A 22768-nucleotide genomic window follows, 5' to 3' on the forward strand; every position below is an offset into this window, starting at 1 on the left:
GTTTAAAAAGTGCCAACAGGTTACATAAGAGGTTTTGCTCTAAACATGTTCAGGGGCCAATGACACATAAGAGGTTTTTCCTGCCGAACGACGTTAGCGCAAGAAGCCCTATATGCAATAGCTGCCCTAATGACATTTGACAAGTCTAAAAATAGCATCTGGCAACTATTACAGATGGGACCTTCTTGCAATAAACCCTTGAAATATTGATCCCTCCATGTGTATTTGGTGGAGACATTTGTCTTTCCCTCTAGTTATGTAATTATTATTGCTAGAAACACTATAAAAATTGCATTTCGTGGTGAACAAAGTCTTTCCATCTCATCAAGGTTGACTGCATTCCACACCACCTGTGCAATTTCTAATTTGTGGAAAAGGGTTGATATATTTTCTAAAGGGCAGTTTCAAAGGAAAATACAATACCTTTCTTTTGAGCTTCACTTATATACTTAAGTGCCAGTATTCACAAAATATGAATAACTTTGATCATGAACTAAGATTGGTGAAATTCTAACGAGGCACATGAACCTATATATTCCAGTTGACATCCATTATACACCCCTTATGGAAGACATGAACTTAATCTCCCACACAGGGGAGTGGATTTCAAATGGAGTCACCCATTCAGGTAACCCCATTTGAAATTCACACTCCCTGTGTAGACGATTAAGAAAATGTCTTCCATAGAGGGTGTATGGGTTTCAACTGAAATAGCCCAATACTCATCCACATTTAAGTCATACATAATACATGTGTGAAGTTCACAAATCTGCCACACCACTGTATAATATTTTAGAAAAGTATTCCACAGAGGGAGTATGTTTTTCAAATGGAATTGGCTAGGGTTGATTATTTTGAAACCCATACTACACATGTATATGGCCCATTTCACGGTTAGGCGCCACTTTTGGTGAAAAAAACTTGAAATTTTCAAAATGGATTAAATTTCATTTAATTGGGGTTTTCTTTTCCACATAAGACCAGATTTTCATAAAAATATCATTTCCCAGCTTAAATCTCTCTACTTCTTGAAGAAAATTATAATTTATTATCTCATGTTATGTAATTTTTAACAAATTTGATAAATATTGAGTAGTGAATATTTATACTTTTACTGTCCAATACATATATAATAGATATTTATTTAAAATAAACAAGTATGTCATAGGCTCTCTTCTGACCAAATTTGGGCAAATTTTGTTGTGTAATGACAAATTTATGGCCACTTACATGTAATTTTGTGGTAAAAAGGAAATTGACATGAAAAGGTTTACTCAACAATTTTAATAATCAATGAATGACTCTGATATTTCACAGCTTTGATGGTCATAATATGGGTAATGTTCACAAATAATATCAGCCAGTTTGAAAGCACAGGTCAAATTCAAGATTCTTATATTTGTGCAATTTTGGATGTGACAGATGTCAATGTGAACGGAAACCACACATTGGAAAGCAGAGTATGTTTCAGAAAATAATGATTCAAAGAGTTTTCACACACTCAGTAAATTAAATGGGATATATTGAAACATATTAACCTGTGTTAGTGTTCATTTTAAAACATTGTTTACAATTTATAGAGGTGGATGTGACATTTTTAATTGTGAACAGAATATTTCATTATTATAAACAGTTTGCTTGTCAAAATATAAGCTTTAAAGCACTTCTAACACATATATTTTGATAGATTCTATTGAATTGAGCAATGCTAAAATGTTTTTCCTGACCCTTTATATTTTTGCCAAGCAAAATGTTTATAATACTGAAATATTCCGTTCACAATTGAAAATGTCACATCCGCTTCTGTAAATTGTATACAAAACTGTCCCCTAAAAGACAACAACAAAGCCATGAAATAATCATATGTGACATGTATGAAATAATAAACCTATTTTAGAAAGTCAAATATCATGTTGTTTAAGTATTTTGGCCTAAAAACTACTAATTTCGAGGATGTGACATGTGAACGGAAATTGAAGCTTTTTGAATCTCCTGTCACAATTAAAGAAGGCATGCTGAATTAAAAACTTATTGTGCCTTTTGATCCCCCACAAACCTGTAATGAAATAACTTCAAAGTGGCATCCTAGTCCCATTCCTGTCTTAGTTCTTTGAAGAAACTATTTTGGATGTGACAGGTACCATGGATGTGACACATGTGAACGGAAACTTTGAAATGACATCTGCAAGCTAAGTTGATGAAGGAGTTTTCATTAAATGGTGTCATTAGATAGCTCATAGCAGGAGATTTTTAAAATCAAGGAGAACAAATTCTGCCACTTATTTGTTAATAAATTATACTATTTGGAAAATTAATCGGATGTGACAAAATTGTGAACGGAATTTGTTGGCAAAAATTCAAAATATCGCTGTATCTACTTATTAAGAGCAACAAGTGTAATTTGTTCAACAAATAGTAACAAGACTCTGAACTTTACTAAAACACACTAGTTTGCCATTCATGTAAAGTATTAGTCGATCTATTCCACATTGAATAAGGTACATAGATGTGAACGGAAAATGTCACATCCGAATTCAGAAATTTAAATGGTTCTCATGCTAGTTTAACTGACAACTACTACTTTGTTCATGTATGGCTGTATAGTGCAACTTGTTCATTACATAAAAACAACAAAAGCAGCTGGTAGGCTCAACATAGTTAAAAGTGGCAGCATTGGAAAATAAATGTCTGTTTTTAGGTTGCTAGTAAAATGTGGTTTTTGACCACTTCTGACCCCTGTGCACCCTGAAAGATAAAAGCTGAAAGGCCGATTAAGCTAGTGGAGGTAGGCTATACAGAGACAATGAAAAATCACCAACAGTCAATTCTGTAACCCCATTATTTTTTACACACCAGGCCAGATACGTTGAAAATCAAAAAGTGGCGCCTAACCGTGAAATGGGCCATATGGCTTTACCTATATCTTTCACAATGGGAGTATTTCAAATGGAAGTTACCCAAATGTCCATCCTATTTGAAACCCATACTCCCTCTGTGGAAGACTTTAGCGTAATCTTCAACAAGGGGAGTGTGGATTTCAAATGGAACTGCCCAAATCGCCCTTTGCACGGATCCCCCATCTTGTTACCAAAACGAGGTTCTCCCTGCAAACGCATGCACAAAATGTGCATTTTTGTTTCTCATGCTTTTCTAGCAACGTGCCAAAAGGCTTTTGCAAAGCGCACACTTTCATTAAAGCATGCATTTGACAGGCGTAGGCCTACACAGACACAGCTTGCACTTTGCAAGTAGAACCTCATTTTTGAGATGACCGTGAGATCAGTAAATACACCCATCTATCTTAGTTCATGTCAACTTTTACATTTGCTTTTGTGAATTCTCACCCAATCATTATCTCAGTTATATAATATGTTATGGTCGGATTCTTACATATTTTCCAACAAAACTTACTTCGATGGAAGCCACTTTAATAATCTCTACCTACTTAGCGTACTTGTGCTTTGGTATAAACTGACACTATAAAATCTGACCCTGTCAAAGTTTGACCTGACTTCATTCTGACCCTGTCAACTTTGACCTGACCTCAATCTTTTGACCCTCTACCGAGGTCAGATTTTCACATATATCAATCGCAGAATCAGATATAAATAGCTGTTACTCATATTGTTCACTTCATTGTTTATAATGTTTCGTTAGACATTTGGTGAGGTCAGAATTGACCTTTGACCTCAGGGTTGAGGTCACGAGTAGCCATTACTGATATTGCTCATTACACTTTGACGTTTGCGTACGATTTCATTGATGTATGCCTTCATAAGTTTGGCGATCTCAAATACCTGAGCAAAAAAAAGGGAAAAATCAATATTAATCAATTTTATATAAAATGTGCTTTTTAAGTCATTTTATTTATTTGACCCAAATACTGTCTGTTCGTTCTGTCAATGGTTTATTTATAACAGTTGCATCAATAACATGTCTATTTAGAGAATAACAACTTTGCGCCATCTGTTTTACGGTCATTGGTGAAATTGGAGGGCTTTATTTTGGGCCAAGGCAATTTTCAGAGGGAGCATAAGATTAAGAGCATCTTTTTTAGATATGTATGTGTTGAGGGGCATTCTATTTTTCCACGCATGTATTCTGGTCATTTGGTCAAAATCACCATGGATACGTGGCTTCACCTAACACCATGGTTAGGGACGGGCACTCGATGTTCTCTATGCTTATCTGTCTATGCACATAATAATGACTACGATACACTATTCAGCAAATTATTTCAGCGGTGTCTGTCTGTTCTGTCAGATTATCACGTAAAAAGAACTAGGTCACGTGATGCTACGCAGCTCGACCAGCTAACGAGGTGCCGATGTGATGATGATGTGATTCAATTAGCCAATCAGAACCCTCTTTCATATACGCCATAAACTATGCCAAATTGACAGAGCGCTGAAGAACTGTGCTGAAAACTATAGTGACCCTATGATGTGAGGACACATATTGTGCCCCAGGAACACAACATTTTGAATAAATATGAAATAATCTCAATACATACCTGAGTTGTTTCAAATGTAAGCTCTTGTCGCCTTCCTTCTACCACTATCTTGTACTCATTTGGGATGGGTGCACCAAACGATAAAATCCTGCACAAATTATCAAACAAAATTAAGTTGCTGGTTAATCCTATACTAATCTATACTCTACCAGCCCTAGGTCAATAAGGTAATGCTGTTGGGTTTGTTTTGCTTTTATCCCAAGGGTGGTTGATTGATTGATTGATTGATTGACAACTGACTTACTGATTGATTGACTGATTTTTGATTGATTGATTGATTGATTGATTCTTTAACCAGGGTAGCCCCTTGATTGATTGATTGATTGATTCTTTAACCAGGGTATCCCCTTCAGTATCTGGTACTGGTCTCCAAGAGGGCCCTGAACTCACTCGAATTTGACTTGTGGATAAAATTGCTACAAATTTCAAATTTCCTGCAGTGAAGCATCAATGTGTGATCATTGGGGATCAAAACCTTGAATTCAGGGGTCAAATGGGGAAGCTTCATGTTAATACTAATGTTATCCATTTTGCCCGACCTGTGGCCTATTATTATTTGTATTATTAACATTATTTGTAATATATCATTGCTCATAATTCTAATATTCAATGTGTGGGATACGGTTTATTTAGGTGGTGGAGCTGTCTTAAGACTTCGACTCATGATTGCGAGGCAGCTTCAGGTCATGGGTTCGAATCCCTGCGGTGTCAATGTGTTGTGCACTTTGGAAAAAAACTCATCACCCCTATTGACCTCTGCCAACCCAGGTGTATAAATTGGTACCGGATTTATTAAATGCTGGGAAGGTAACAGACTCTCTGTGGAGGAGGTGTTGTGATCCCCCGCACCAACATTACATGGAGGAGTCTGGCCCAATCGCTTTGAAACAGAGATGGGCACTATGACCAGTGAACACAGGTTTGTCCCCTTTACCATATTTAGGCTACTGTACTTACTTCTCATATGGAATTTCATCTATTGGTTGTGTTTCTCCCTTTCTGTGTATTGCCACGACCTTTGACCCAATCGCTAGCCATAACTCCGGCGGGTACTGTGAGTCTCTGGTTTCTACTTCAAACAGGCGAGCACCATAGTATGGCCACTGCATGATGAGACTCATGTATACTTCTTGCGCATGCTCTGAACTCATGCCCTGTAATGGTGAATACACAATAAATTAATATATTGATAAATGTGACATGATCAGGGGAAATGAGTCGGATGTCGCTAATATTGATTTTGAGATATTGGCAAAGAAAGAGTTGAAATTCTTTTGTTTTCAGCGATTGATAAATTGACGTAACTTTGCAAATAAATGGTGTATCAACATGGGGTTTTCAGTTTCTGAATGCTCTTAATGTCCTCTTTAGAAATTCATGGTAAATTCATTTTCGACCAGGTCGACATGTGACTCATTCCCCTTGATTATGTCACATATGAGCTCTTTTTACCTTTGAACTCTGACTCATGTATACTGCTAGTGCATGCTATGGACCCATCCCATGTATTGTTGAATACATAATCAATTGAAAATTGCTATTTCTGGCTTATAAACATTCCATGTCAAGATAACCTATATTTGGAATAAGACTGATGGATAAGCAATTATTCCTATTCCTATTTTGGATACACAGGATTACCTTTTTTAAAAATTTGGGGGTAATTTTTAAGACACATTGGAATTCTTTTCACCATTCACGTTCCCATAACGTATACTCTCATATAGTTTTATTTGCAATTGTAACAGATTGAGTGAAAATAAAGTTTACAAATTTGACCTTACCTTAAGTGTTCTCCATTTATCTATGATAGATGATGTTGTGGCTGAGATTTCATCTGCATACACAGAGTCAAGGATGTTGTCATCAGATGCTGCCTTGTGAAGCTTTCTTAGTGTACCAATACCTATACCTCTCAGTGTGCCCTGAAAAATATAAGAAATAATGTCCAGCGTTTACTTGAAGGATTATATAGCTTTATTCCATAAGCCCAATATCCGGTATCAGGCTACTTGAGAATCCTTTACCACGGCCCAATGCGCAGCTGCGCCTTGGAACTGAAAAGTTTTAGCAAGACTGGTTATGTGGAAAATAGCACCAAGATTTATATTAATGAGAACCTCCATTTATCATGGTTCCTGGTTGGCTTCTCTCTGCATACTTACTGTAAAAATATTCTCTTTGTCTTGTTTCATTGGGAAACCACCAAAATCTGTATCATTCTTCTTTGCTGGTTTGTCAGCCTTCAATTTGCCTGTTGGGTATACCTCACTCAGATCTCGTCTACAATGCAGAAGAAGGAAAAAGAAAAAAAACAAGATGTCAGTTTATTACACAACATAGTCAATCATAATACCCTTCAGTGAAATGTAATTTCCATGATTTCCCAAGACTAAAATAAGAACTTCATCAGATAAACTGAGAAATAGGCAATTTATACCTTATTGCAGTGGTGTACTGGGCGGGGGGGATTGCAAAATATTCCTGCTGACACGCTACCAATATGATTTTACCAGGCAAAAATGTGCAATTTTGATGCTAACAGCATGTCAAAAATGCCTCCGATGATAGGTTAAGAAAGTATTTGAAAAAATGTCAATTGAAATCCATACACATCTCCCACACAGGGTGTACATTTAAGTTGTAAAAATGTCAAATTTTTGCCCAAAAGCTTGGTAAGTTGCACTTTTTGAAACCCTATTTTAAAACTTTAAACAAAATACGATTGGGAACGTTGTACTGGTGTATCATGAACAAAAGTTTGAAACTGAACTGTTCATATAATTTAACCCTATGAGAACTACCTGTCTATTGGTCAAAAAGAAGTTTTCATTATCAAATGGACCAATCAGCAAAATTGTTAGAATAATTTTACCATGCAAAAAATTGGGAGGAATTATAAGCTCCATATTGATTGGTGATTTAAGTGAAGATATCACGCAATTGACCAATCAGAGGCAATGTTAGATTGGCGGGTAGTGCTCAGGGGGTTAATATTAAAACTTACATCCAATCATTCTGACCACAATCTCCTTTGACAAATTGCATCCTTAATGCAGCTAGATGGATGAGTTTCTCAGGAGATGCAGGGTACAATCCCATGATTACATCTTCACAGGCCTATAGAGATAATACAATAAGAATATATGGTAATGAGTATGCAAATATGGTAATGAGTATGCAAATTGCATCCTTAATGCAGCTAGATGGATGAGTTTATCTGGAGATGCAGGGTAGAGCCCCATGATTACATCTTCACAGGCCTATAGAGATAATACAATAAGAATATATGGTAATGAGTATGCAAATATGGTAATCCTTACAGGCCTATAGAAATAATTCAATAAGAATATATGGTAATGAGTATGCAAATTGCATCCTTAATGCAGCTAGATGGATGAGTTTATCTGGAGATGCAGGGTAGAGCCCCATGATAACATCCTCACAGGCCTATACAGTCTGTCCACTTAGAAGTACAAACCAAATCTGTGGCATCAGGGGTTGATGCTTTGCGCCACACGCGAGCGCGACGCGTAAAGAGCGTGGTGCACAGTTGGCGCGCCAAAGAAGCATTTCACTGAAATAATTATTCTCATACCTCCAGTTTCCAAGGTCTATTTACTTTGTACTTCTATAATATAGTAGCTAAATGCACAACTTTGTACTTCTATGTGGACAGACTATAGAAATAATTCAATAAGAATATATGGTAATGAGTATGCAAATATGGTAATTTTTGCATATAATTATTAAATTATTATTATTATAATGAGTATGTAAACTGCATTTATAGAACTTTCATCTATCTTGAGATTTGATGACTGTCGACAATGACAATTCTACTTGACAGCAGTACTACTCCTAACTGACAGTGTAATACATAAACGAATAGAACTGACCTGTTCAAATAAGAAGCTGTATTCCACACTCTCTCTGGGTACTCTCTTAGTGTCTAGGAAACAGAACAATTTGAAGAACAGTTGCCATGGTTTCCCACGGTCACTTAATCCTCTTGCTTTATACCTGCAATCAAATTCAAAAGGTCAAAGGTCATTCCACAGAAAACACTTGTAGGAAAAGGTCTTTTTAATTTTCTTATGGCAAGGCTAATGGGTTATTCCGTTGAAACCCATACATTTTATGGAAAACATGACCTTAATCTCTCACATGAGTTTAAATTTCAAATGGAGCCACCCATTCAGGTAATCCAATTTGAAATTCCCACTCCCTGTTTGGAAGATTAAGGTCATGTTTTCCATAGGGGGTGTATGGATTTCAATTAGAATAGTCCAATCAAGGTATTAGCAGTAGTTGTCTATTACTATAGCAGATTCAACAAATCATGGAATCAGGGATACCAGTGGCCTCCTGAAGTTGGGAAGGAAAAAAATATTTCATAAAATACTAAATGCGAAGCGTGGCGAGCGGAGCTCTCGTCCCTCACGGCGTGGGGTCCAGGGGCAAAGCCCCTGTTGGGGGTCGAGGGGGCAAAGCCCCCCAAAGCCAGATGGTTTCTGCACATTTAGCACCACAGGAAAGGCCATTTCAGAGGGTAAAAGAACATTTCAAAGCTCCTGGCTTGTTCTACACTTTTAATAAAAAGTGCTTCCTTCTTCCAGAAAACATGCTTTAAAGTTTTGAGTTTCCTATACTTTTATGCACAAGAGACACTCTTAAAAAATGTTTTTTGGCTTTATTACATGACCAATATGGCGTTGATATATGTGAAGCAGAAAAATAAAACAATAATTAACAATTTGTGCTTGGCTCAAACGTCATCGTTTATTAATACACATTACATACTTCTTACTTGGGTAATATTTGTTGAGGAAAAGAGATGAGTTTTTGAACATAAAAGCCGACACACTCAGTATAATATGCTGGTCCGATAATGGACTAAAATTCATCAATTTTGGGCATGAAAAGGTGTTCTCAATAATATAAAAATTTGACCACATGCATGTTAAATGAGTACCATTATCTAGTTGAGTCATCCAGTCAGGGTTCTAAGGAATTTTCATTTTAAAATTGGAGATTTCCTCAGATTTTTTCCTTCCAACGGGAGATTTTTTTGCGACCGGCCGACCGGAATTTTTTTTTTTAAATTGTGCGGTCCGGATTTCCGGAAATATCCGGAAAACTGGCATCCCTGATGGAATGTTTTTTCCAACAAATCCAGGCTACCGTCAATCATCTGTACCTTGTCTTTAGCGTATGCATGATCGCCCTGAAGCCTGAATTTGTTTGAAAAAACGTTCCACAATGGTTTGAAATCTGCTATAGGTATAGTGCTGAGTGCCTAGAATGGTAAGATCTTTTAAGAACCGCTTTCAAGTTTGTAATAATAAAATAAGTACAAAATCCTAATTGAGCAAATGCATAATTCAATGCACTAGTTTTCAAGAGGGGGTATAATATATACGCCTATGTATTGTATGTCCCTGGTTCAAAAACAATGTCCATCTGGAAGAAAGGTGCAGTGTTACATGTAATACAAGCAAACAAAGAATTAAGCAAACAAAATAATTGAAAGACTGACCTTTCAAATTTGGAGAGTATATCAGCTATAACCGTCCTGTCTTCGATGGCCTTTTCTACCTGTCCACTTCTTTCGTACAATGCAAATCTATTGTAACATCTGTCTAGCCCCATGCCCTTCACCAATGTATGTACAACCTGTGATGGATGTAGAGAAATAATATTATTATACTTTATATCTGATGTGACATATTAGAGGTTAGTAACTGTGCATCAGTTGTTTTGAGGGCATTGTGAAAAATCTAAACATTTTGCCTTTGGAACCGAGGAATGTTCTGAGGTCCAAAGCAAAATGGGTTTTTTTCACAATGCCCGACATATTACCGATGCAAAATTATTAACCTCATTCATAACCGTCACTTTCATCTCTTCACTTGACAAAATAACACACACAGGGGTGTGAGTGGAGCTTTCCAAAAAACTCGGAAAAAAACAAGTATCCATTTAATAGTGTGTTCGAAGCACGCATAGAAAGCTTACCTACTACCATCCGTATTTGTGCGTATTTCATCATAAATATTAGAAGATTAAAAGCTATATTTCATTGCACATTATGTGAGTATTGCGCGACAAAATTACAATCCTCGTAGCCATGATATATCCTCTCTTAATTCCTTGTGCTTTTTAGTAAACATGTTGTCACACTTTAGATGGATGGTTACGATTGAAAATGGTACAATTCGACAACCCACATGAAACAATTCTGCAATGGCGTCGTACGTAAACAAAACATCGATCCCAAAGGCAACGTTCGATGACCGCTGCCATATGATATGATACTACACAATGCTACACATCCTACCACGGATCTCTATACATGCGGTCGTCTTTCGCAAATTAGTCTCATATGCAGGTTTAATACACGCAACGTAAGTTAGTCTCATACATTAAATTAATGGAAGACAGACGGACGGACAACGTATAACGTATAAATCATTGGGGAAAAGCAAAACACAGATTTTTAGTTTGGGAAAAATAAAAACGCGACGCAGGCAAGCTAAAAACGCGGAAATTCGCGAAAACGCGGAACTCTCACATCCCTGCACACAATTTTCCTCAAAAATAAACAATTTTTACGTTTTAGCTTTACAAAAATCGAACAGGTTAAAACAGGAAGACCAATAACAGAAGTGCGAATAACAATCTGTGCAAATATGGTAGCGCGCAATCCAAATACGGCCGCCAGCACAAGCGCAGTTTGTTTGACACACAACACGGCACGTGCGGAGGTTACTAATATTTACGCTGATGACGCGGAGGCAGCTATCGAATATTAGTAACCCCATTCAGCGTTTGCGTTTTGGCAAATAAATAAAAATGTTTGGATCGCACTTCCTGCGTATATTAATGGGATTATGAATAGATGTTAGTGACTGTGCATCAGTTGTTTTGAGGGTATTGTGACAAATCTAAACATTTTGCTTTCAGAATTGCAGAATATGCTGAGGGGCCTAGTTCGGGATAATATTTTGAAGTTCAATCAAAATATTTAGATTTTTCATAATACCTGAAATATCACTGATGCATATTCATTAACCTCATTCGTAACAGTCACTTTTCAATTTGTTTCATTCTATCTGTATATATTTCCAAGAGTTATACCAGACTACAAGTTCACAGTTGGTCACAGGTAATCTCACTGATTAAATGTCAGTTTGCCAAGCTTCATCAAGTCATTAAAATCATAATTTCCTGTGCTTGCATAATTTATTTGTGATCCTTGCATATATTTGTCTCACATTGTCTTAGTCCAGATCCTTTCTTCATTATGCAACCTTTATGTTACAAAATATTCAAATGTGTTGCTATGGCCTTGTTTTGTAAATCTTATCTACTTAAAAGTTCCAACTTTCAACAGCTTTAATTATAATTTTGCATCTGTCAAATGCATTAATCTTGTTCATCCCACGTGTAAACTGCCTGCCCAAATTGATGAGCTAGCTAAATACTAATAGAAGCAGGACGACAGAGCAACTTTGTCATCTCATGATCTAAATTAAGTTCCATGATGACACAACATACTGCTATCGATTGCTCTGTATAAAACCAATTACAATCAGTCCTTTCAAGGTACCTCCTAGTTGGAAGCAATGTCAACTGCTTTATGCGGTTCACCACAAGCGTACCCCAAAACCTCCTTTGTGTGTATACGCTCTTTGGGATAAAGTAGCAAGCAAAATGCTTTGCCAACATGGTTCATAAAACAAAACCCATCAATGTTTGTTCCAATGATCACCGAGGTTGTCAATACATCTCTCAGCTCTGGAGTGTTCCCATCCTCATTGAAGCACGCTGTTGTTGCTCCTATTATCAAAAACCAATCGCTGGACCCCAACGAGTTAAGAAACTATCGCCCAGTATCAAACATACCATTTGTGTCGAAAGTCATCGAAAAACATGCTGTCAATAACATCAATGATTACATGACCAGAGAAAATCTACGTGAACCCTTACAGTCGGCTTACAGGACTTCACACAGTACTGAGTCAGCCCTGCTGAAAGTTAAAGACGACATCATGCAGCATGTTTCTCAGCGCAGAGGTGTATTCCTAGTCCTTTTGGACTTAAGCGCAGCGCTTGACACTGTGAGCCACTCAATCTTGCTTGATCGCCTTCATCATGACATCGGTGTAACAGGGACTGCGCTGGAATGGTATAAATCTTACCTGTCGGAGAGAACATCATGTGTTTGTATTGATGGGGTGTTCTCCAACTCTCATGTTCTGAAGTATGGCCTACCTCAGGGCTTCGATCGTGGGCCCACAGTCATTCACCATCTACTCTGTTCCCATTGGTCGCATAGTACGGCAGCACAGACTGCAATTCCATATGTATGCTGATGATATACAACTGTATTTGCCATTCAATCCATGTGACCCACAATCCATCACAACTTCGCTCTCGCAGCTCTCTTCGTGCATTTTTGACATTAAGTCATGGATGACGAAGAACATGCTCAAGCTTAATGAAGAGAAGACAGAGTTTTTCGTTGCTGTTCCTGAACATCTCAAGTGCAAGATGCCTCCTGTATCCTTGCAAGTTTGTGGTAAGACAATAACACCTTCTGAGAATGTCCGTAATCTGGGGGTTGTCTTTGACACTTCAATGACAATGTCTTCTCATATCACAAGTCTCTGCACCAGTCTCAACTATCAACTCAGAAATATATCGCGATTCAAGCAAATATCTTGACTTTGATTCTTGTCACTCTGTCATCCGGGCTCTAGTTCTGTCAAGACTCGATTATGGTAATGCTTTATTGCTTGGTTCCAACAAAACGGACATCAAACGGCTCCAACGCATACAAAACTGGTCTGCGAAGTTAATTTGTGGTGCGCTGAAATTTGACCATGCCACGCCGTGCTTACAACAACTGCACTGGTTACCTGTCAAAGACCGTATAACATTTAAGATCATTGTACTCGCTCTAGCTTAAGTGCCTCCATGGAGCTGCGCCCGACTATTTAGCTTCTTGTCTGACTATGTACCAGCCGCTACGGGCTAGTCTTCGCTCAGCTTCTGACATCACCCGGCTATCCGAACGCACTCCTACTAAAACACTCATATCTGCTCATAACCGGACTTTTACATATATCGCTCCAAGCACATCTGGAACAACTTACCAGCTGAAATCAGAAACTGTGACACACTCTCCAAGTTCAAAAATGTCTGAAAACACACTTGTATCCAAATGATGAATAATGTTTTTGCTTGTATTGTATAATTTATATTTGCCATTTTCTCTTATTGCCGTTTTTCACTGGTTCATACTGCGCTTTGATCTTGATGTAACAGCGCTATATCAAATGTACTTTTGTATGTATGTATGTATGTATGTAAAATACCCACCTACATCATTATCAAATAAGGTGAAACGGATTCTGGGAAGGGTAAGACCTACCTGTCCTGCAGTAGTTGCTGAGTTGATGGAGATTTGACACGAGCCTTCACCATGGCAATAAACCTTGGCTGTCATCTCACGACGACCCTGCAAAAATGGTGACAAATTGATAAATGTAGTAAGAGAAATGGAAAAATTCAAGCTAAAAAAGTAGTCCGGGGGTGTTAAGGATGGTCTTCACCCTGGAATTATGGAAACTTTTGGGTCTCATAACTGCGAAGTTGTTGGTCTATAAAAGTATAGACCTATATATTTAGAATGGCTAAGTTTGTGGGACTACCCAATTTTTCCTGTAATTAACACACTGGAGATGTGGTAACTACCTGTTGTTTATTCTTTACAAAGCTATGAAAACGGTTACAGGTCGATAGTCCGAAGGGTCATTAGGCAATTCCATTTAAAATCCACACTACCTCTGTTGAAGATTTTAGAAATATCTTCCACAGAGGGAGTATGTTTTTCAAATGTAATTGGTCAGGGTTAATCAGTTTGAAACCCATACCCCCTCTGTATTATGGCTTTACCTATATCTTCCACAGCTGGAGAGAGCATTTCAAATAGAAGTTACCAAATTCTCTATTCTGTTCAAAATGTATACTCCCTCTGGAGAAGACTTTTAGCTAAATCTTCCACAGGGGTAGTGTGGATTTTAAATGGAATAGCCCATTAGTCCAAAAACCCAATATTTAGTTATAAACCCTAATCCTAAGCCCTAACCAAAATCAATAACCTTAGCCCTAATCATAACCCTACACATAACCCTAATCCTAAACATAACTCTGACTGTAATCCTACCTCTGACCCTAACACTAGCCTATCCCTAACCGTATCCCTAACCCTAATCCTAACCTAATATGTCCTAAACCCTAACTTAACCCTTTGCGGACTAATGACCCTTCAGACTAATGGGCTGTTTTTTTATGTCAAGCATATCTAGGCATTAAAACAGCTGAAATCTAGGAGATAACGCTGACGAAACTTCGGCCAGGCACAAGTGACCTGGTGAACGAAGGGGGTCGCCGTAGATAGCTGGTCGGGCAATTTTACAGGACAGTTAAGTGTAGCCAACAATCTGGCTTATTACCCTGATCGGAACCAACTGTAACGAGGTCTTTTATCATGGGTCATCTGCCCCACCTTTACCAGATGAGCCATATAAACTGTGAACATTTTTTGTAGGACATATTACTTACCAGGATAGCAACAATCTCTTGTCTTGAGGGCCCAAACTCTCTCATTCTAGTTCTCTTGAGGCACTCAGCTGCAAACACTGCATACTGGGGTGACCCTAACCCTAGCCTAACCCTATAATACTCACCAGGATAGCAACAATCTCTTGTCTTGATGGCCCAAACTCTCTCATCCTTGTTCTCTTGAGGCACTCAGCTGCAAACACTGCATATTGGGCTATCTGGGAGTTAGGATGCAAATCGGTTTGTCTGCAGAATGACAAAAATAAAAGAAAATACTATTAAATATGATATTCATATAACTTTCTGTTTCTATTTTTTTATACTCAGGGCCAGCTTCCAATTTCTTGGTTTTCTGGGCCCGGTTCACCAAACTCGGTTGAAAACTTACAACAGTCATACATCATGCATGAATAGACTATTAATCTTATTTTAATATTTACATCTCATGATATGTACATTGCATAGGACATACGACTGACATAACTTTACGTCCAAGTTTCGCGAAACGGGACCTGATACCTAGAGGACAGGGTGCAGGCATTAGAACTGTGCATGGTTTTCCTTTTCTTTATGAACAGCTCTGCAACTTAAACATGTACAGTGATCACTCTTCTGTGCAGAGGACCAGCATCTGTGTGACTTCCGATCTACAAAATGCTGCTACAGACACTACTTACACCTACACATGGAAGTGGTGTGTGGGGATGAGAAGAAATGAGCTATTCCAGTTGAAATCCACACTCCCTCTTTCACAAGGGGAATATGTTTTTCAAATGTAATTGGTCAGAGTTAATCATTTTGAAACCCATATTCCCCCTGTATTATGGCTTTACCTTTATCTTCCACAACTGGAATGAGTATTTCAAATGGAAGTTTGTCTATTCTATTCAAAATTGATATTCCCTATGTGGCAGACTTTAGCTAAATCTTCCACAGGGGTAGCGTGGATTTTATATGGAATAGCTCAATTCTGTACTGCTTCACAATCAGAGAAACAGTATAGAAAGGATGTATGTAAGTACTATCCAACAAAGGTGATATGCAATTATCATATACAAATAAAAATTAATAGATTATAATAAGAAAATCTATTATTTTGCTGTCAATTCGGAGTTATAGTTATTATACGCATGCATATTATACGCATGCATAGGCCTAATAGTAATAAACTTCTCCGTAGTGCTATTACAATAAGAAAATATATTATTAATATAATAAGAAAATAATATATTTAGCTTCCGAGCGCAGCAACTCCGACAGTGGATTCTCTACGCCCCGAGCGCAGCAATGATCCACCGTTATTATAATAAGAAAATCTATTATTTTGCTTCCGAGCGCAGTTACTCCGCCAGTGGAAGTTCTGCGCCCGAGCGCAGCAATGATCCACCATTACATATAAGGGACTGCGCCTGGGCGCATCAACTCCGACAGTGGATTATCTGCCCCGAGCGCAGAAACGATCCACCGTTATTATTATAATAAGAAAATCTATTATTTTGCTTCCGAAGCAGCAACTCCGACAGTGGATTCTCTGCGCCCGAGCGCAGCAATGATCCACCGTTGTTATAAGAAAATCTATTATTTTGCTTCCGAGCGCAGTAACTCCGACAGTGGATGTTCTGCGCCCGAGCGCAGCAATGATCCACCGTTATTATAATAAGAAAATCTATAATTTTGCTTCCGAACGCAGCAACTCCGACAGTGGATTCTCTGCGCCCCCGAGCGCAGAACATCCACTACCTCCACTGGTGGATCACGTACATAACTCGTAAATGAAGCAAATTCCTATTGCCAACTTGGAATGATGACAATATTACTTGACACACTTTGTAATAAAGTATATTATAAAAATCATATAAATTATTATTTTTAATTAATGTATATTGTACAAACTAATTAATTAACTATATAGAATGACACAGGTAATATTAATAATCTGTGTAATTTGGATAATTACTGTGTAAGCATATTTTTGAGAAACAGTTTTAAAAAATTGAACCAGGCACACTGTTATCAAAGACTGATTTTGTACTATTGTGTCTGTGACTAATTCTGAATATTCTAACACTAAAAGCAATAATAAAAGATTTGGATAATTTGGATTTTTTTCTTACAAAATGATTTAATGATTAATATATTAGTTTTCATGATTAGAAATCTATCCCTTTCAGTTTAGGACTAAATATTTAGAAAAAATGAAAGAAACAGCTGTTTTATTCTAAACAAATTGAGCTTGCAGATACATATACTGTAAAAGTGAACATTTTCACAGTACATTAATTTATTTATTTTTAAACATTAAATATCTGACTGGAATTAGTTCATTAATTTTGTACCAGTAATATCCACATTCACCCAGTCGGGGTAGCTTATAACCCACTGCATCATAGCTTTATAAAATCAATAACTTGTACATGCATGTTTAGTAACAGGCACTCTTCCTGTGCATGTATATAGATTTTTCACCGACAATTACTATGGTAACTGTATGTTCAACCAATACATACTTGCTGTGGACCATACTGGCCTCATCCCAATGGCATAGTTCAATAACTTCAATTAAACGTTCACAGTGCAAAATTTGACCTCAAGTTGCAGAGAATGAGTTTTCATACCCAAATTTTCTAAAGTCATTCAATGAATGTACTAATGTATTAGGGTTAAAGAACTGTGCCCTGATAGATGAGCATGTTGTGGATCCTAGTGACTCCTGTAAATGGAAACACTTATCACCTCATGATAATTTTGTGGTCTGCCTTCAAATACAGTTGTATACTTATTCTTACAAACGATAATCTGACTGATAGTATCAACAAATTTGTACAAGTATATCAACATTCAGCCTGTTGGGGAAGCTTACAACAAACTGCATCATAGCTTTATAATTCATCTTGTTAAGCACTAGGCACTCTACATGTAGATTTTTCACCGATGCCGTTACTATGACGCCGTTACTATGGTACTCCTGCTCACCAATTACATTGGCTGTATCACTGCACACACAAACATTGCTTGTGTATAAGCAAATGTCATAGCATGTTATGCTCAACAAACAATGTACTAAGTGATTTATTTCTAGGATTTTTCCAATTTTAATCGTAAAGATCATTTCAGAAAATATTTATTTTGAGGAATTGTTATATTTTTGAACTCTATACGTATTCCCAATGGCTGCTCATAAACTGATTCAAAAACTTGATCGGGATTTATTGGAATGTGGAATCTGTTTGGACCAATTCAAGCAACCCAGAGGTCTACCATGCTTGCACTGTTTTTGTCACGATTGTTTGGACAGATATTGCCGTGGAAAAAACAAATTTTTGTGTCCAAACTGTAAAAATCCAACAGCAGTACCCAAACAAGGCGTGTCGGGATTTCCGGCACATTTCATGGTTAACACATTACAAGACACTGTGGATAAGGTGAGGGCACTGCTGGTAGAGATTTGTTTTCTATAAATTCCAAAAAGCACTCACAATTTTTGGAGTGACAGCTTTTGAAGTAAAAGAATTATGCGGATACACACCGTTTGAAACTAGGGTCTTTTGGTGAGGGATTTGACACCAAAAAAGGGGATATTGGGTGAGACTTGGATAAATGTTTTGGTCATAACATTGATAAAACATCTGATACTAAAATGTTAATACACAACATTGATGATCGACATTGACATTGTTAATACATAACACTGATGACATTTCTAGCATATGTAGGTTTTTAAATTATACATTTTTGAATAATTTTGAATAATATATCAAGTCAACTTGTGAGAAAAGCAGCGTCACTTGGTGAAAAATAATTATAAAGTTGCTCAGACTTATTTTAAAAAGGGATTCACCGGGCAACCGCAATGATCTTATCTTTTATTCTCATTCTTATTCAGTTTAAGTATAATTTTTATAAGTAAAACTGCTCTTTTTTCAAAAAAAATAAAGTTACTTTTGTGAGGACATCCCTATTGTTTTAAATGAACAAAACATGTCCCGAACATCTAAGCCGTTGATTTTTGAAGCACGTTCTGAGGTTGCTGTGACTTAATAATCTAACGAGTCACTGACTGACATAAGGTATTTATTAATAAATTTAAAATATTTAATTTCTAACAGGTCAGAGAAGAACCCAAGACTGACGCCCTCTGTAGTAACTGCAACCTACCAGACAAGAAAGCCACTGTACGCTGCCTAGACTGTAAGGAATTGTTCTGCCACACCTGCAGAGAACGTCATGATGGTCTAAAAGCCATGCAAAGTCACAAGATGGTCAGCATTGAAGATCTCCGATCTGGAAAAGTTGTCTTACCAATGACTACATCAGAAGACTGGAAGTGCACGGATCATGATGGTGAGGTGAAGAAGTTCTATTGTGAGACATGCGGAAAGCCCATCTGCAGAGATTGCATCATTCTTGATCACCGCCAACATCAGTACATCAGCTTAAAAGAGGCTTCAGAGAAACAAGTCGCAAAGTTGAAGCATCTCACAAAAGGGAATAATGGTCTTAAGAAGGAATACAGAGAGGCAATTGCAAAAACTAAAGAAGTGGAGAAGAATCTTTCAATTGCTTTGAAACAATATAAAAAAGATCTACAGAAGATTAAGAAGGAATACGACAAGCAAGTTGATGCTATCTTTCAAAAACATGAGGCTGACGGGCACTCACTTGAAGTCAGAAGAGCTAAAGAGCTCAGCCGTATCAAAGAAGATCTCAATACAACTTTGGATAGAGTTGAGGATGCCAGTGATCTTGCCACAAAGATCATTCAGATGGGTTCAGACTATGAAATCACTTCAATCTACTCTACTTTAACAGCAAGTTTTGAGGAGCTAGGAAAGATGCCCAAGTGTAAGGCTGCTGATGAATCCTTAGGATATGTAGCTGTACAAGCAATTAGGAAGGTTGAGATTCCAGATGTAGTCTGCGTGCTGACGTCTGAGCACTGGAAACTAACTGGACAGTTTAGTACCAAATCTGAGTTAGAATGCCTTTGAGGAATTGAAGTCCATCCAGATGGTGCTGTTGCCCTGAATGGATATGATAATTATTGTTGTGAATGTGCCAAAGTATTCTCACAAACTGGAGATGCCAAGTATACCTTCCAAGGCCCATTTTATACAAGTGTGCATGCATATGACATTGCCATCACCGCAGACAACAGATACATCCTCCCTGGATATGGTGAGATTGTGTTCTATGACAGCCAAGGTGACAGGTTGAAGCATCCCAAGGCATCTACATGTGATATGGCCAACCAACCTTCTGAGCCTCGGGCATTAGCTGTAGACTCAAGAGGCAGGGTCATAGCTGGGTTAGAAGGCAACACAATCTCCGTCCATCAAGCAGATGGCCAACTCATATCTAAGTTTGCTACATCTGATACACCATGGTGGCTTGCTGTCACCTCCAAGGGAGATATTGCTGCTCAGATTGGCTTATTCCCTACTAGTACCCTACAACTGATGGACTACTCTGGTAAGACCATCAGAAATGTGCAACCTCCCCAAGGAGTCACTGAGTGGTCACCTTACTCTGGCTGCTGTAGTAAGCAAGGCGAGATATTTGTTGTGAATCGTGGTATCCCTAAAGCTGTATATCGGTATACAGCAGATGGTGAGCAGTGTCTGGGTTGTGTCATCACAGGACTTGATAACCAAGAAGGTATTGCTATCTCAGAGGATGGACAGCAACTATTTGTAGCAGAATATGATGAAAGTGTAGTCAAGATATTCAGCAGACAATGACATTACTGACTGTGATAATCATGCATATATTTCATAGCAGAGGTTGGATTTAGATAGCTACATGTATTTGTAACTGAATGTTATCAACATCATATGTGGTGTGATCAAGCAAAATCAGTCTGAAGTCGGGCATATTCAATTTAAAATTTCTTGTAGGATTATAAACAACATTTGCAAAGCTACATTCTGCAGAACCCCATTGAATTTTGACAACCAGTTCAAAAGACGTGAGCAGTTAAAGAGTTTCCAAAACAATAGGAAACAAAAGGAAATACTTCCTTTGCATGGCTATATCTCAAAATCAATATTTCTGACTTCCGGCTGATTTTGCTTGATTGCATCACGTATGAAGACATTAAACAAACATTCAACAACTCTTCCTATACCTTTGTACAGGAGCCAAACGTTGTTAATCGGTGATGAATCCACAGTCCAGTAGCGTATACGCGAACACAAGGTTACGCGTATGCGTTTGCATGAGCGCCTAAAATATGTAATGCCTGGAACGTAAACACTCTCTTATGTTGGAGGTAACAGCTAACATTACTGCTTTATCCTTTCGTTTTATTGCTGATATCAACAATCATTTTGTTGAACGTCATAATAATGATTTAATAATGCTTGACATGATCAAATAAAAATTAAAAATCATTCTATATCAATACACAATGTTATGAGTCTCATTTTTTTTTTTTTATATGTATTATAAGCCAAACAAATTTTAGCAACAACACAATGCATATGAATTCCTTGACAAGTGGAATGTATTGGAATGATTCTGTAGTGAAGTGTAAATTTGTAGTTTAACCCCCTGCGCACTACCTGCCGAACTAACATTGCCTCTGATTGGTCAACAACATGATATCTTCATTCTAATCACCAATCAGAATGGAGCTTTGCAAATAATTTACCCCAATTATTTTGCGTGGTGAAATTATTCTAACAATGTTGCTGATTGGTCCAATTGATAATGAAAACTTCTTTTTGGCCAATAGGCAGGTAGTTCTCATGGGGTTAACATTGAATGATCTCAATAGTGCAGTGGAACGCAACAACCATATGCAGCATTGATAGACGTGTGTGTATATAGTAATAAAATAAAAAATAACATCAGTAACATGGTACTCACAAACCGTTCTCTATTGTCTTATACAGTGGCATGCCCAGGGGGTGCCCTCCAGTATGTCTGAAAAATCATCCAAAATCGGCCTATTTTTGGCACATTTGAGCCACTTAGCCCCTGCCCTAGGTATGCTTTAATGAGACCCTTCTTTGCATCATGTCAAGTGAGTATTTACCAGTTTTTCAGATTACCCAATCTGAATACTGTCCTCAAGTAGACTCAGGACTATTGAATTGAGTACAATGTCCAAATTCAAAATGCCACTTTCAATCAAATCTCACATCTGAGTATACTCCTACTCACATCTGTGTATACTCCTACTCACATCTGTGTATACGCCTAACTCGCCAAGAAGCTAGACTACATACAAGTTTGCATCTAGCTCTATTTTAATGCTATTTCCTAATTAAGTATGATACTAAATCTACTTGGGTATCATACTCATAAATTGAGTACCCATACTCACCTCCTTATTATGAATCTCACATATCCAAGTATAATACCTACTCGGTGGGCAACTACCCCCCCCCCACTTTTGTTGGTCATTCGGGGGAAATCAGTCATTCGGAAAAAAAAAGTATTTATGAAAGAGTCTGTCACTTTTGACGGTGCAAAACATCAAAATTTGCCCCCTCAAAATAGGATTCCTTGGTCTTTTAAAACGCTAAGGCGGGCCCCTGGACCCCACCAGTGAGGGGCATTGCGGCAAGCCTCTCGCAGTGCGGGCTATGCCCGCACCTTACACTCCTAAACAGACTCGAT

General features: G+C 37.7%; 2 protein-coding genes across 2 annotated transcripts in view; one reads left to right on the plus strand and one right to left on the minus strand.

Annotated features, from left to right (window-relative positions):
- Positions 1 to 2911: 2911 nt before the first annotated feature.
- LOC140162437 (unconventional myosin-X-like) overlaps positions 2912 to 22768 on the minus strand; it is a 152124-nt gene continuing 132267 nt past the window's right edge. The window contains exons 35-44 of the mRNA XM_072185673.1: positions 15271 to 15391; positions 13953 to 14039; positions 10053 to 10189; positions 8413 to 8536; positions 7521 to 7633; positions 6679 to 6796; positions 6298 to 6438; positions 5471 to 5667; positions 4514 to 4601; positions 2912 to 3797 (exon numbers count right to left, since the gene is read on the minus strand). Coding sequence (XP_072041774.1) covers positions 3702 to 3797; positions 4514 to 4601; positions 5471 to 5667; positions 6298 to 6438; positions 6679 to 6796; positions 7521 to 7633; positions 8413 to 8536; positions 10053 to 10189; positions 13953 to 14039; positions 15271 to 15391 — 1222 coding nt within the window. The 3' untranslated portion in view covers positions 2912 to 3701. The remainder of the gene's footprint in view (positions 3798 to 4513; positions 4602 to 5470; positions 5668 to 6297; positions 6439 to 6678; positions 6797 to 7520; positions 7634 to 8412; positions 8537 to 10052; positions 10190 to 13952; positions 14040 to 15270; positions 15392 to 22768) is intronic.
- On the plus strand, positions 18313 to 20253 carry LOC140163216 (E3 ubiquitin-protein ligase TRIM56-like). The gene is made up of 2 exons (XM_072186613.1): positions 18313 to 18567; positions 19252 to 20253. Exons 1-2 carry the CDS (start codon positions 18313 to 18315, stop codon positions 20131 to 20133), a joined length of 1137 nt encoding a protein of 378 aa, XP_072042714.1. The 3' UTR covers positions 20134 to 20253.

The sequence above is a fragment of the Amphiura filiformis genome, chromosome 10 (genome assembly GCF_039555335.1).
Source record: "Amphiura filiformis chromosome 10, Afil_fr2py, whole genome shotgun sequence".
Taxonomy (NCBI): Eukaryota; Metazoa; Echinodermata; class Ophiuroidea; order Amphilepidida; family Amphiuridae; genus Amphiura; species Amphiura filiformis.